Source organism: Pecten maximus, unplaced genomic scaffold (genome assembly GCF_902652985.1).
Source record: "Pecten maximus unplaced genomic scaffold, xPecMax1.1, whole genome shotgun sequence".
Classification (NCBI taxonomy): Eukaryota; Metazoa; Mollusca; class Bivalvia; order Pectinida; family Pectinidae; genus Pecten; species Pecten maximus.
Genome location: NW_022982572.1, coordinates 1 through 15545, shown reverse-complemented (window position 1 = coordinate 15545; position 15545 = coordinate 1). Strand labels below are relative to the sequence as shown.

At 36.0% G+C, this 15545-nt stretch overlaps 2 protein-coding genes across 2 annotated transcripts; one reads left to right on the top strand and one right to left on the bottom strand.

Moving 5' to 3' along the window:
- Positions 1-3021: 3021 nt before the first annotated feature.
- On the bottom strand, positions 3022-4596 carry LOC117320565 (uncharacterized protein KIAA1958 homolog). Its single transcript, XM_033875130.1, has one exon. The coding sequence runs from the start codon at positions 4594-4596 to the stop codon at positions 3022-3024; it is 1575 nt and encodes a 524-aa protein (XP_033731021.1).
- Positions 4597-13399: 8803 nt separating this feature from the next.
- On the top strand, positions 13400-15533 carry LOC117320564. The gene is made up of 4 exons (XM_033875129.1): positions 13400-13454; positions 13947-14276; positions 14637-14936; positions 15281-15533. The coding sequence occupies exons 1-4, from the start codon at positions 13403-13405 to the stop codon at positions 15331-15333; spliced, it is 735 nt and encodes a 244-aa protein (XP_033731020.1). The 5' UTR covers positions 13400-13402; the 3' UTR covers positions 15334-15533.
- The last annotated feature ends 12 nt before the right edge of the window (positions 15534-15545 follow it).

Here is a 15545-nt window from a genome sequence, read left to right as displayed (position 1 = left end):
AATTTAGGGGCCTAACTACGACATACGACATTCAGATTTTGATTTTGAATGTTCAGCGGCTCGACATACGACATACGACATTCAAATTTTGAATGTTCAGCCGCTCAACACACGCGTCGTATGTCGTGTGTTCACTGGCTGAACATTCAAAATCTGAATGTCGTATGTCGTATGTTCAGCGGCTGAACATTCAAAAGTTACCTCGTTGGCTGGTAAAAACACAATATATGAAGTTTTGAATGCCGTATGTCGTATGTTCAGCGGCTGAACATTCAATATTTGAATGTCGTATGTCGTATGTTCAGCGGCTGAACATTCAAAATCTGAATGTCGTATGTCGTATGTTCAGCGACTGAACATTCAAAAGTTACCTCGTTGGCTGGTAAAAACACAAGATATGAAGTTTTGAATGTCGTATGTCGTATGTTCAGCGGCTGAACATTCAATATTTGAATGTCGTATGTCGTATGTTGAGCTAACTTCACACAGCCATTTGGAAAAAGAAATATGATTTCAATCATAAATATGCATATTTTTACCAGCCAACGAGGTAACTTTTGAATGTTCAGCGGCTCAACATACGACATACGACATTCAGATTTTGAATGTTCAGCCGCTGAACATACGACATACGACATTCAGATTTTGATTTTGAATGTTCAGCGGCTCGACATTCGACATACGACATTCAAATTTTGAATGTTCAGCCGCTGAACATACGACATACGACATTCAAAACTTCATATCTTGTGTTTTAACCAGCCAACGTGGTAACTTTTGAATGTTCAGCGGCTCAACATACGACATACGACATTCAGATTTCGAATGTTCAGCCGCTGAACATACGACATACGACATTCAGATTTTGATTTCGAATGTTCAGCGGCTCGACATACGACATACGGCATTCAAATATTGAATGTTCAGCCGCTGAACATACGACATACGACATTCAAAACTTCATATCTTGCGTTTTACCAGCCAACGAGGTAACTTTTGAATGTTCAGCGGCTCAACATACGACATACGACATTCAGATTTTGAATGTTCAGCCGCTGAACATACGACATACGACATTCAAAACTTCATATCTTGTGTTTTAACCAGCCAACGTGGTAACTTTTGAATGTTCAGCGGCTCAACATACGACATACGACATTCAGATTTCGAATGTTCAGCCGCTGAACATACGACATACGACATTCAGATTTTGATTTTGAATGTTCAGCGGCTCGACATACGACATACGGCATTCAAATATTGAATTATCAGCCGCTGAACATACGACATACGACATTCAAAACTTCATATCTTGCGTTTTACCAGCCAACGAGGTCACTTTTGAATGTTCAGCGGCTCAACATACGACATACGACATTCAGATTTTGAATGTTCAGCCGCTGAACATACGACATACGACATTCAAAATTTCATATCTTGTGTATTTACCAGCCAACGAGGTATGTTTTAAATGTTCAGCGGCTCAACATACGACATACGACATTCAAATATTGAATGTTCAACCGCTGAACATACGACATACGACATTCAGATTTTGATTTGAATGTTCAGCGGCTCGACATACGACATACGACATTCAAATTTTGAATGTTCAGCCGCTAAACATACGACATACGACATTCAGATTTTGAATGTTGAGCCGCTGAACATTCAAAAGTTACCTCGTTGGCTGGTAAAAACACAAGATATGAAGTTTTGAATGTCGTATGTCGTATGTTCAGCGGCTGAACATTCAATATTTCAATGTCGTATGTCGTGTGTTCACTGGCTGAACATTCAAAATCTGAATGTCGTATGTCGTATGTTCAGCGGCTGAACATTCAAAAGTTACCTCGTTGGCTGGTAAAAACACAAGATATGAAGTTTTGAATGTCGTATGTCGTATGTTCAGCGGCTGAACATTCAATATTTGAATGTCGTATGTCGTATGTTGAGCTAACTTCACACAGCCATTTGGAAACAGAAATATGATTTCAATCATAAATTTGCATATTTTGAGTAGACTGATAGTATAGGTTACATTTTACAATTGACTTTCGTTCCAAAAGTAAATGACGAGTGATATATAGATGATAACAAGACAACCGAACCATTATCTTTTCGTTGATTGCCGTAAAAACAATTTTCTCATCGTGAATGAGATCAAGGGTCCACTTCAGGTAACAGTACGATAATATAAAGTATTAAAAGGGATATTTTTACCATTAAAGACAATGTCAATATATTGCCCCACTATTGAAATATATTTGGTATTACTGAAGATACTATTTCCTTAGATTCTGCATTGGATATCTCTAGAAAACTTAAATTATTTGGGAATTTTCATAATTCATCGAATATTAATAATGAAGGATGAAACTTTATACTAACTTGTTTTACCCATTAATTATTTGACACTACTTTATATAGAGAATACATGGTTAGTATCTTACAATACAAGGTTTATTTTGGCGAGGGTTAGGAAAGACTAGATGGCGAGCCTTTGGCGAGCCATCTAGTCTTTCCGTTCCGAGCCAAAATAAACCTTGTATTGTAAGATACTTACCATGTATTCTGTTTATCCTGCAACTATTTCACAGTAGCTGACATTCAAGTTAAATGGAAAAAACGTCATTTGTTTACCTTTTTGAACTGAAGCGATGCGTCTGCATTGTGGCGCAGGAATATTTCCATTCATAAGAACTATATTTACTTCCGCCTGTAATGTCACTGCGCTGTTACAATATAGTTCCGATCATTTTTGCTACCTCAAAGTGTAATTTCACACATATGTGTATGAAAATATCACGCAAATACATTTTATTTCTGATAACGAATTGTTTAATACCTTTATAATGACATAATTCATTCAAGTTAAAGTTTTACAATTCGCACTAGAAAATGTTAAGCTTAGTCAGTAGGCTAACAGGGTACGTACCATGTACACACGTGTGTCACTGTTGTAATCGTTACATAACATTGGATTTTACGGAAACATGCATCGACATCAAGGCTATAGCCTTACATTGGATTACTGGTATAGATATTCAGGTTGTTGATATGAAGTGTTGCACCATAAAATATGGAGTTTAATTGAGAATTCGCCTGTGTAATAGAGCTAGTGCTGCTGGCATTGTGCACGGATGGAACATGTGTAAAATTCATTTCGCTGGACGGATTTAAATTAACGGGATTTCCTGTTTCACGGTGAGTGGCTAACATGTTTGAGTAACTTCTTTGTTGTGTTTCGGAAATGGAACTATAATTGATAATTGACTGTACGTTTTTATGTCCACTAATTTGCATAATATCGGTTGGGGGTACATTGGCATCACGTAGTTTCTGAACCAGGTGTTTCCTCGCGCTATGATTAGTAAGTTTTTTGTCCTTGTCCAAGTTTCCTTTTTGTGCCATTGTTTTCATCAGGGATCCAAGTTTTTTTTCTTCGATTCGTTGTTGGATAAACCATTTGTCACTCTTTGTGTTGCTTAGTGGAATTGTCCTTGTACTTATGTAGAAGGGGTCATCACTATTGCTGTAGTCCATGGGCCGATGCGCTGCATAGCGTTTATAGATGTTGATGGGGTCACAATCTGTGTCGTTAGTAGCGAACATTTTAGGCGATACCTGTCTGACGTCACACAAATTCTCTCCAGTGAGAGTTTTAGTTTGTCTTTCGTTAAGTTCGAGGTATTCTGTACCATCTGAGGCAGATTTCAATTGCACGTCCCCCCATTTCAAGTTATAGTGTTCCTGCATTCCCCTCAGGCCGAAATGTAACGAATTGTTTAACCAGACTGTATTGAGAAGCGATTCGGGAGTAGATGGTCCAAGTAGTTTTTTTTCATAAAGAATTTGTATTTCCGTATCGGTGATCGGTTCCGATTTTTTTGCCCTGTTCCCCTTTCCTTCCTTTTTCAGCACTTTTTGTTTTGCCTTGAGGGCATCTCTTGTCAACGCGAACTCGTTTGCATCACCGTTCATTATTTTGTGACCATATTTTTGTCTACAAAGTTTCCGGTCAACGCTTGAAATTATTCCCCTCAAACTACTTGGTTCGTAATTCTGGCCGTCCTTTTTACGGACAGACAACAAAAAATTAGCCAACAACATGTCCAATTCTCCTACGGGTATTTCATTCATTTCCCTTTCCTCTCCCTTCAAAGCCAGAAATTGCTTAACTAGTTTCACGTCTTGTAACGTTTTTTTCATGGTGTTTTTATTTGCTTGCCCTTCAATAAAAGCTTCTACGTCCTCCATGTTTAACTCAACAAATTGTTTACTTTGTTCAACGGGATCATGTACTACCGGATCAGCCTTCTGGGATGGGGAGGGGGGTCGTGGCACGACAGACGCAGACTGAGTGGGGGGACGGACGGATTTTGTCGTTTCTACACTTTGTAGCTCATTTTCATTTCTCTCTATCTCTTGTACTATTTCCATTAATGTTCCATCGTATTCATCCGGAATTTCAACTAATCGTACGGGTCTAGGCACATGAGAATTTTCATCGTACACAGGAAGGGGCACAGGGGCTTGAGACGGGGCTGGTTCTGGGTTCAGTACAATTTCAGAGTTTTCATCATTTACCGTCATTTCTAGATCAATACAAGTAGACAAAATGTCAAAGTTAATATCAAAATTGCAATCCACCATTCCTGTTACACTGTTGTCAATTTCGTCATCGGATGAAGATTGTTGTGACATTTTTCTGGATTCTCGTACAATGTAGCAGACGCTGACAGCTGACGATTGTTGACAAACAATATGACGTCATCATTATCAGGTCAAAGTTTGTGCGCGTGATCATGAGGTCAACTTGAAAGTAGTTCCGTCAGAGTTGGAAAAAGTTCACGTGAATCCTATTGACGGATAAAGCACTTCGTATTGACGGATAAAGCACAAGTTTATCCGACAGTAGTTATCGGTCAGTGAGTGTGGCAGTTGCAGGATAAAAAAAGATAACACGTCTTTTTATTTTGACATACGATTTGTTTTAAAGGGATATTCCCCATTAGGATCACATGTAAATACTTTACAAAAAAATATTATCTACTACTGTTAACGAGGTAATGGAGTTATGAGCCATGCATAAAGTAACAATAAACAAAGTACCTGTACATGTACATAGTTTTAGATTCACCCAATACTTAGAATACAATTTAGTGACCCTCAAGCTCTGTCCTCAAACGCGCAACGTTAAGCCATGTCTAAATGTGTAAGAACTTATTATGAACAGATTACCGGCTCTCATAATTAGTTTTTATAATGGCTCTGTATAGCATCAACTTGTGATATTTAAACTGAAAATTGCAGAGATGGTAGGAGTAATATATAAATATCTACATTTCTTAATCACTGTTTATGTACACTGTTCCATTTCTGATATTATATGTATAGTTAACCGTAGTGATGTCAACCTAAAGCCTCAAGGTGTTGTCTGAAAAAAAGGTATTATATATATATTCCTCTTAGATTGCAATTGTTGCTTGTGTTTGCAACCACATAAGTAAAGCATTTGGATGTTCTTTAACAAACAATAAATCGACTCATAATGCTAGGTTGAGGATTTTGTGAATGAAAAATTGAAGAACAAAACAAAAGTTTCTTTCACAACAAGTCAAATACAGAAGAGCGTAAAGTGTAGTTAATTAAAACTGCATCTTGCGCTTTTTCGTCGTTCTAGGACTCGTCAGTGATACCAAAAGCTTCATTTGTCGATACCTATGACGTAACTGAGGAGACTTAAATTGGCCGAAAGGAAATGTCAAATAATAGATTTAGTAAAAATCCCTTTATTAAATTACAGATGTTTTTTTTTTTTTTTTTTTTAAAGTTTTTGTTTGTTTTTGTTTGCTTGTTTGTTGTTGTTATTATGTTTTTAAGTTAGTGAATACGCAAGTAACAATATAAATTCATAATCCTGATATCAGTGTAAGCCATGTCTAATATGATACTTTTTGAAATGACATACGGCTGTGACCTCATGAAACCGTAGCATCTTGTTTGCTGAAATGATTATAGTGTTTATATAGCTTGTACTCAATTGATAAAGGAGAGTAGCATATAAACAGCTCTTATAAATTTTGTTTCATTTAATCGTTTACAGAATATGAGGACATTGAGGAATTAGGAGTCCGAATAGTATGTCAATATCATGTTCAATTTACTTTAACTGAAAATCTTTTATTGAACAGAATGTTAGCTAAATCACTTACCAATGTCACCGTAGATATCTGAGGATATTCCGCATTGTGATTGGTCTTTAAAGATCTGTTTGAATATTGTACAATTTCTGGACTCAGAAACATATGAGAATCCGGCACCATTTTGTCCTCTACAATAGAATGCACACTGTCCTCTGGAATGTGTTTCGAATATGGCTAGAACGCGATCGCCTACTAAACAATCTACGTGTATATAACGCTTTATGTCGTTATTTGCAACAACCATACAGATTAAGTTGACTGCGAAGCATACAATTCTCCAAGAGTTATTTCTTGTTTTATTGAGATGTCGATGGATAAAGGATAACATCCTCGCTGTCATCTTCACAGGTTTAAGTCCCAAGAAAGTTAAAGTGTTTTGTCACAGCAGATCTAATCCACGTTGCCCTCATTTGTCTTGTGAACGAAAAGATGGTGTTGATGTAGCATACAGCTTTAACTAATTAATATCAAAAACAATCTTGTTCCACACACGAGACAAAATAACCGTCAAGAATTGATTTTGCAATGCCTCATTAGCAGTCTCTAAGCAACTCACCCAAAACAGGATTTACGTCATGTGTCGACGTAATTCATAGAAAGACGCGTGGTTTAGATTTTACTTAAAAAAAACAATGTAAGGTCATTTAATTCATAGATATATATGGACGTAGGTGCGTTGTAATTGACAAATAGTTTAAAATGCATCTTTACTGCAGTCTCTATTTTATTCCATTTTTCAACATTTGTATTACATGCTTACCATAATAAAGAGAGAAGATCCGATCTTGATTAATTATCTTATATCATCAACTCCAAGTTATCATTCGAAAAGCAGTTTTGTTGTTTTTTAAGTTTTAAACTAAGCATAAACTAGTTCACTGCCTTCACAACATGAACATTCAATTATTTGTGCTGTTTATTTTAGTGGAATTATTATGCATTGCTATTTTATATCAGTTGTATTCCTTCCTGCAAGCTGAAGGTGCTGAGTGAAACAAAAGGTGATATATAATGCATTTTAAAAACCCGCTGACTATGTGTACTGCCTTTACACATCATTAACTGTCGTTTAAGAAGAGGATCAATGTATCCACAATACGTTTATTTTAATTATTAAAAGAAGATCGACTTTATAATATCTTTCTATCTTTACGTTTCACTAAAATCTCGAATTATCGAGAAAAAAAACCTCATCAGCAATAGGTTGCTTATAAAATTATATTGATTATAAACGATATTTTTTTTATGATAATTATGCATACATAAATACCATTATGCAGGGACTATGAATTTGCAGGGGCCGCGGTGGCCGAGTGGTTAAGGTGTACCGACACTTTAACACTAGCCTCCACCACTGGGTTGCGCGTTCGAAACCTACGTGGGGCAGTTGCCAGGTACTGACCGTAGGCCGGTGGTTTTTCTCCGGGTACTCCGGCTTTCCTCCACCTCCAAAACCTGGCACGTCCTTAAATGACCCTGGCTGTTAATAGGACGTTAAACAAAAACAAACCAAACAAACCAATATGAATTTGCAAACATTAAATGCCAAACTTTTCTGAATTTTACTCTGTTCAAACAGTCGTCATCTTGTCAAAAAAATGCGCACATCAATATTGATTTTTTAAAACTCGTTTGCCACGCTTGAGTGGTTCTTTTAATTCAAAAAGGATATTTCTATCATATAGTGTGACCAGACGTTGCCAATATATACCCTTAAGATTCGACAACATGTATATAAGCCCAATAATAGAAAGTAAGGGCTAGATGCATCAGCTTGATGCACACAAAAGTAAAAGTCGTGCGTTAAATCTAATGTTGCTTGGTATTTGACGTGGGTGGTGGGATAAATGGATACTAGATATACAATACCAGTAACAGTAAATCAGATCACGCAAGTTAATACATTCAACATACGAATGTTGGCATGCCGATGAGGTAAGCGGTTTTACAGTGTCTGTTGGATCCCGCATATATCGAACCCTTTTATAGTTGATAATTTACGCGGGAAATTTATTTCAATATATACATCGCCAAAATAAATACATAGCGAATATCTATATAAACACGCAAATGACTAAAGTCTTAGGTGGGTTAAATTAAATAACTACACAATATCACTAATTTCATTGTTCTTGATCATAGTAATCATTAAGTAAGTGTTGATACTAAACTAAACTGTTCAGATACGAGACAGCAATATTGATAAATGAATCATGTGTTAACTTATACTTAACTCGGGCGTTAAAAATGTTGTCATTAAAAGATATGAATTATTCACCAATACCTCGGCACTCAAACGTGTTGTTACAATCAAATTATGGATCTATTGTGTTTTGCATCCTCGAAATAATCCTTGTTAATACATTATAAATGTGAGAACTTCACAACTGGATGCACATACAAATTAACATGAAGATAAAACCTTGCGGCTACGGTTGCTCTAGCCCATATCATATGCATACGTATCATTCGTTTTGTTTCTAAGGGTACGACTCATTAATGGCAAACGTGTTCAAATGATGACAAGCCGTATGGATATACTAGCAGAATACAAGGTAGAAGGACAGAGCAGGTACATATATCTAGTAACATTTTCTGTTTAATGATTTAGAGACGTTCGTGTATTCCTGATTTCGCCATAGCCGGCTGTGGTGTATCACCAAACTATATAAAATATGTATGTTTTTTTTAAGAGTAGGCAGAACATAAGCCAAACGAAGTAATGCAATTGCAATCATGCAGAAATATTAAGTGAAAAGTGTACTTGTGTAGTTACCTAATGCTTTGTATAACATCTTTAATTATTCTCTGCGAAATAAAGGTTGACGATGTTGCCATGGTCTTTTTAGATAAAAGGAAATATCTAGATTAAGTACAGCTGTTTTAAGGATGATGTGACCACTCTAGTTAGGACACCTGCAAACAACGGTCTTCATGCTACAGATGTAGCCTACTGTCGCAATGTCAATGCTTTAATCAGGATCTCCCGGATTCAACAAAAGTCATACTCGAATAGCGTGAGCCTTCTCGCTCAATTAAGAGTTGTGTTATGCATATATATTTCGACATTCCTTATGACAACGGAACGGAATGAATGTTTGCAGTGGCGTAGGAAGCGGGGGTGGGGGGTGGGGGGGGGGGGGGGGGGGGGGGGGGCAATTGCCCCCCCCCCCCCCCCCCCCCCCACTTTTTACAGTGGGGGGGCAAACATATATTTTTGCCCCCCCCCCCACACACATTTTGACATCCAAAATCTAAAAAAGGGGAAAAAACACGAACTTATATATTCATTTCGATAAATATCTGTATATTTTCGAACCGATAATGTTTTCTTGAAGGCAACGATAAAAACTTTATCTTGTACATCCGGAACATTCCGACTTTTATACCAGAGACCTATATACTAGTATATAGGTCTCTGTTTATACTAGTATATCAATTCTCAGACCTGTGTGTCGGTCGTCTGCAATAGCCTGGTAAGTCAATATTTATATCTTAATACGAAATTTTGCTTAACTTCATCACATAGATTCAATAAGTTGATGATAATTTGTGAAGTTAATTGAGTTCATAATGAGAACAAGACAGAAACACAACATGAATAAGAATGCGCGGTTTTAACGTGAATACAGTGATACTAATTACTGACAGGTACGAGGAAATACAAAAAAAATTCGGCCCCCAGACCTCTCGTAAAAAAAATCGTCTCGCGCCTACGGCGCTCGCATCATCACTTAATTACTGGACACCCCTTTCGAACAGTCCTGGCTCCGCGCCTGATCCCGAATTATTGGACATGTGCTATATTCATTTTCCGCGGGGGGCTTAGACCCCCTTGAACCCCCTATCAGGGCGCTGCCCTGGACCCGCTGGGCGGCCCCTCAGACCCCTCGTAAAAAAAATCAAAAAAAATCGCATTATTGCTAAATTACCCCGCCCTTTCGAAAATCCTGGCCGGGCCTGGTGATTCATGTTTTGCCATAAAATAATATATCCTGATTTGCGTAAATAACTTATTTTGTACTACATAATTATTGGCTAATTTTGCGGAGATGGCATACATGTACAATTTGTTTAGTGCGTGAAATTTAAGGTTGAAAAAAAAATTTTGCCCCCCCACTTTTTGACGACTTCCTACGCCACTGATTTGGATATATTTTGTGTCATTTCGTAAAGTAAAAAACTTTACAAATATGTCCAAGTGGTACATTTTATTTGCCTTTTTTATTCACAATTTATTATACGATGTGATTATGTAATTATGATCGATTCATGAAACAAAAAATAACTGAACATGAGAGTGGATATTCTAGGGTATAATGAAATATCATGATCGATTAAAAACAAGGAAATTGTGTTCTATATTTTGTAACAATATGACACCTTACATAATGTATGCTAGTATCACTCCTGTAATGTTGAAAATGGATAATATAAGGAAATATAAAAGATTTTGTTGGATGAAAAACAAGAATATTATGTATTTCATATTTACAATACTAACAAATTTAAATACACGCATGTATAACCACCCTCCAAAGGTTCGGACTATCCTTGATAATTTCTTTTTATTTTTATTTTTTTTTATTTAAGTCAAATACAATGAATTGGTTCCAAAAGAAACAAAATCTTACCCTACCTTGACCTAACGATAGTTCAGAACGCTGTTATGTTTTTTTAATTAGTTTGTAATTATGCATAATTCTCTAACGTGGATACCATTTTATACAGTTATGTGATAGACGGACACCTCTGTCGGTGATGTATCATCCTTGACCTATATAACAGACCACATTCAAACCACAATTCACAACGATGGTGCATCATTATTTGGAACGAAATTCTGAAGACTTCTGATAAATTCTTATCAGCTACTTGTTTAAGATATTTCGAAACGACGTGGAAAATGTCTGTTGTAGGACAAAATAAAGAAAAGAATACTTCTGGCCAATAATCGATTGACCTAGGACATTGCTATTTACACATATAAAGGAATCAATACATTCTGATACAGATATCCTATGTACATAGTCATTTTCCTTATATCTTGTCTATAACTTGATAGGATGATCTCCCTTACATCGTGAAACAAGTTCGATGTTGAAATCTAAACCCCTGACTTCCATTTCAAATAAGTGTGGAAAGAACCCTCCAACAAAATGATAATGAGATTTATTTTAGAGCGATTTCCTTATGACCTGATAGCTGATTACTTCTATCTAATATCATAAGCAATGACTTTAAAGGCATTATTATCAAGATACAACTCTTCAACGAGGAAGAAGATTGTATTGTGACTGGACGGTCTTTAGGTAGTTTAACATGTTACATCGCGAGTAAGTAGGATATCGTAGATTTACTTTGAGGTATTCACGGCTGGTACACGTGTAACACAATATCATATTACATGTATTAATGTAGCGGGCCGCGTTTAATATCATTGATATCCAATGAAGAAAAACAAGGAATTAAGGAATTCATAATTACAAAAAAAGTCTGTTCAGAATGATATTTGTCAATTTAAACTGACTTCATACACATAATGACACGTCATTTTATCAGCATGGTGTATGCAACACACATATATATATTTATGTTATACGCTAATGGATTGTAAAATATACAAATATAGTGTGAGTACTTAACTGTACATTTAACACACTAAAGAAAGTTTGTTACCATATTTGAATCTGTTAACGGTCAAGTACGTAAGAGTATACATTCTATTCAGGACACCAAGAGATCGTTCTATATCGCATATATTCTAATACGTTCAAGTGTGTGAAATGTTAGTAAATAGTGGTTTTCCCGGGGGAGGCGATTGCATTGACTGTCATATATTCTAATCCAATTAAATCAAATCCTTTAGATTTTTTTGTCTCTCTAATATCTTACATGTACACATTCGCTATTTCGTTATTGATATACATTGAAAAAAAACATAACCTATTAAGTAATATGATTTGATTTGCATATACTTAACGGACATTTTGTTCCTGAAGTATATTTATCCGTACTTAGACCAACACGCAGTATTTACGGTTTGTATAGAGTGTTAGGATGACGCATATTACATATGATTACTTGATCGGTCAAGTGCGTCTAATGGGAGTATATATTTTGTTCGGGATATAGACAGACTGTTGTGCATCGCATAGATTTCAATTCAGTAATGTGTCAGTGGTAAAATATATATATATTAAAGAAGGACGGGATTTACTGAACGACATAAGTTTTAATACACTGCCTTCAAATACATTTAGAAATTATCTTATTATTATGCTTAATATAATTGTGTATGGAATAGACTTTCATATCACAACATGTATAGGTTTGAATGTAACAGTTAGATACCTTTGTCGGCTATCAAAGACTATTCCGCATAATACAAAAACATGTTATATACATGTATGAGAACTAATCCAGTCTCAAAGTATCCGATAGAGGGTGCAATATTTCCAAGCAGCAAATGAAAACGGTTGTAACATACCGTTTTTAAATTGGAATTAAGATGGCAATAGTCTTCAATAGAGTTTTAAACCAAGCGTTTCCGAATCGACATTATTTACCATATCAGTAAACATATAATAAAAAATATAGACAACTAGACATACCGCTTTGATTACAATCCAATACAGTTGATTAATCTATGCACAATTGCTCTATTTGTCATTTACCTGGTGCTAATGGGAAAACGTAGTCAACGAAACACTAACTTCGAATTTGTTTCCATAAGTCATTTCATAGGTTTAGTAGGCCTACTGCGATTGAAAATGGGGATTTTTACTTCCATTTGAACATATTTTACCTTGAAAATGTGATTATTAATAAGGGGTTTACCTCGATAACACATTGTGCATACATATGTAACCCTGGTAAATACTAGCCGCAATATACCGCTCGGCTAGAGAGATCTTCTCTTTAGTTTGATCGGTTGAGCGTAAGCCAGAGGTCCCGGGTTCGATCCCTAGCGGAGGCAGTGATTTGGATTTAATTAATCCTGCGCTCTGTTACACATATTTTAGTTCTCGGATACCGTGTATATGTAATACACATACACAACACCCAATCATCGGTAACAGGAAGAAAATAACACAAAGGTCACTCGTGGATATGAGCGGATGTTTCGTTTAAAAATGCATGTCGACTGATATGCTTGTTTGTGTACATTTTTCCGCGATATTTTTACAACAATGTTCGGGATAGCCGTGCTTATTGTAGCCTTTGTGCCTTGTCTTTGTTCAGGTAAGTACTATATTACAATTCAGGTTAACGATAAGTGCATGTATACAAATGTAACATGAATCTCGATTACCAAAATGTGTTTCCATTGGGAGCAGTAGTTTAAATATTCCTCATGAACCTTTTTGTTTCTAACCCCAAGAATTTGTAAGTTCTGATATGGACCAATACTCTGTTATTTTGAATAATGTCTTAATTGTGCTAACAAACCCAATTCATCAAAAGCGAACAGAGAGTCATGAAAAGGAAAACAATTTTGTTTATGGAGAACTACTATGGATATGATAAGATGTTATTTGTTAATCCCTAAAGAAATGTTAATATACTGATAACACATATTTAACGGTTATATTAGTTTTTTTCCCCTTTAATACGATTTCCACTCATCTGGATTATCAGTGCACTGTGTATAATTTATTGTGATACTGATTTTCCTAATTATTATTCATTAATTCACATTATCAAAGATCCTTCTTAAGTATTGTTATGTTATAGGTGCGGATGTGGAGTTGACAACCTCCTCCTCTTCCGTCATAGAGGGAGAGTCACTCACCTTGACCTGTTCTGTGAGTGTGGACGGTGTTGTAGATGCCACGTTTTTTGAGAATGGTGGGAGATATCTAGGTTATGTAAAGCTGGTTGGCGGAAGGTGTGAGGACGCTAAAAATGACACCTGCAAACAACAGTGTTCCTGCTCAAAAGATGGCAGAAACTTTTTCTGGACGATTTCAAACATGGATAGAGCAATGGACGGGATGGGGTTCCTATGTGGTGTGAACACCTTAACTGCTATATACAGCAGTGTTCATCGGATCCGTGTGCTATGTAGGTATACTACAGAACGATGAAGTTGATACTAATACTTTCTTATCTCATATCTCTAACAAAGTTTCATATTGCTTTACCCTATCATCTTGTTTTTAATTTTACAAGTTATATGGAACATGTCTTGTAATCAAACAGTCCATTGTGAGTGATTCAGTAGATTGGTAATATATTATAATATCATATCATAATAATACTAGTATTATCTATTAGGTTTGGTATTACTATACTAAACAGTCAGGATATATCGATATCATGTGTTTAATTAATAAACTAAATTTCATTGTAAATTCAAAATCTAAACACTAAGTAATAGGTTATAGGGAGCTTTTTTCTAGTCGATATGTACATTTATTTTAGATCCTCCTAAACAAAACATCACTTTGTCGCCATCTGGAAAGCACACCGTTACTACCGGTCAAACGGTCACACTCGATTGTCAGGTAAAGGGTGGTAACCCTCTGGCTACACTATCCTGGCAATGCAAGGGGTCACTAAGGACCGGACAAAATAAGACCTCTGCCGATACAGCTTGGTCAAGACTGGTATTTGAAATAGACGAATCATATCACCAACAGCAGTGTGTGTGTACTGCAAAGCACAAGGCCATGCCTAATTACGGAGTATTCAGTACAAAGACAGTATTGTTTGATGTGATTTGTAAGTATAATATAGTTTGATATACAAAACGTCTATGCATAATTTGTTCAGTAATTATCTAAACGGCGAATTGATTGTGTCGGATGGTTTGTGAATGTTTTAAAGAGAAATTTGTCATATTTCAAGACTGGAAGATTACGACATTATTCATAGTCTATAGCAAAGCCTTATTTTCTGTTACATATTAAGAATGAAAGTCGCTCTATCTTTTAAACATTCGACTTTAACTTAGTAAAATCAAACTACATGGTATCATTTGTTATTCTTTATTATATAACTTCAACGATTAATAACATTATCGTTTAATCTATAATAAGTCTTTTTACGTATCGTGTAATTTACAGATCCACCAACAGAGGAAATCTGGCTGTCTCATATCTGGAAATCAGTCCTTTGAGACTGGCACAAATGTAACTCTTTATTGTCAGATAAATGGAGGTAACCCTTTCCCAGACTAACATGGCTGTGCAAAGGGCATCAACTGGCTGGAGTAAATATTACCACAAGTGTTAGAGCTGGGTCCATACTCTCTATTGTAGTAGATACAAGTTATCACCAGAAAAAATGTGTTTGTACGGCAAGACATGAGGCAACAAGAAAGGTTGGCCA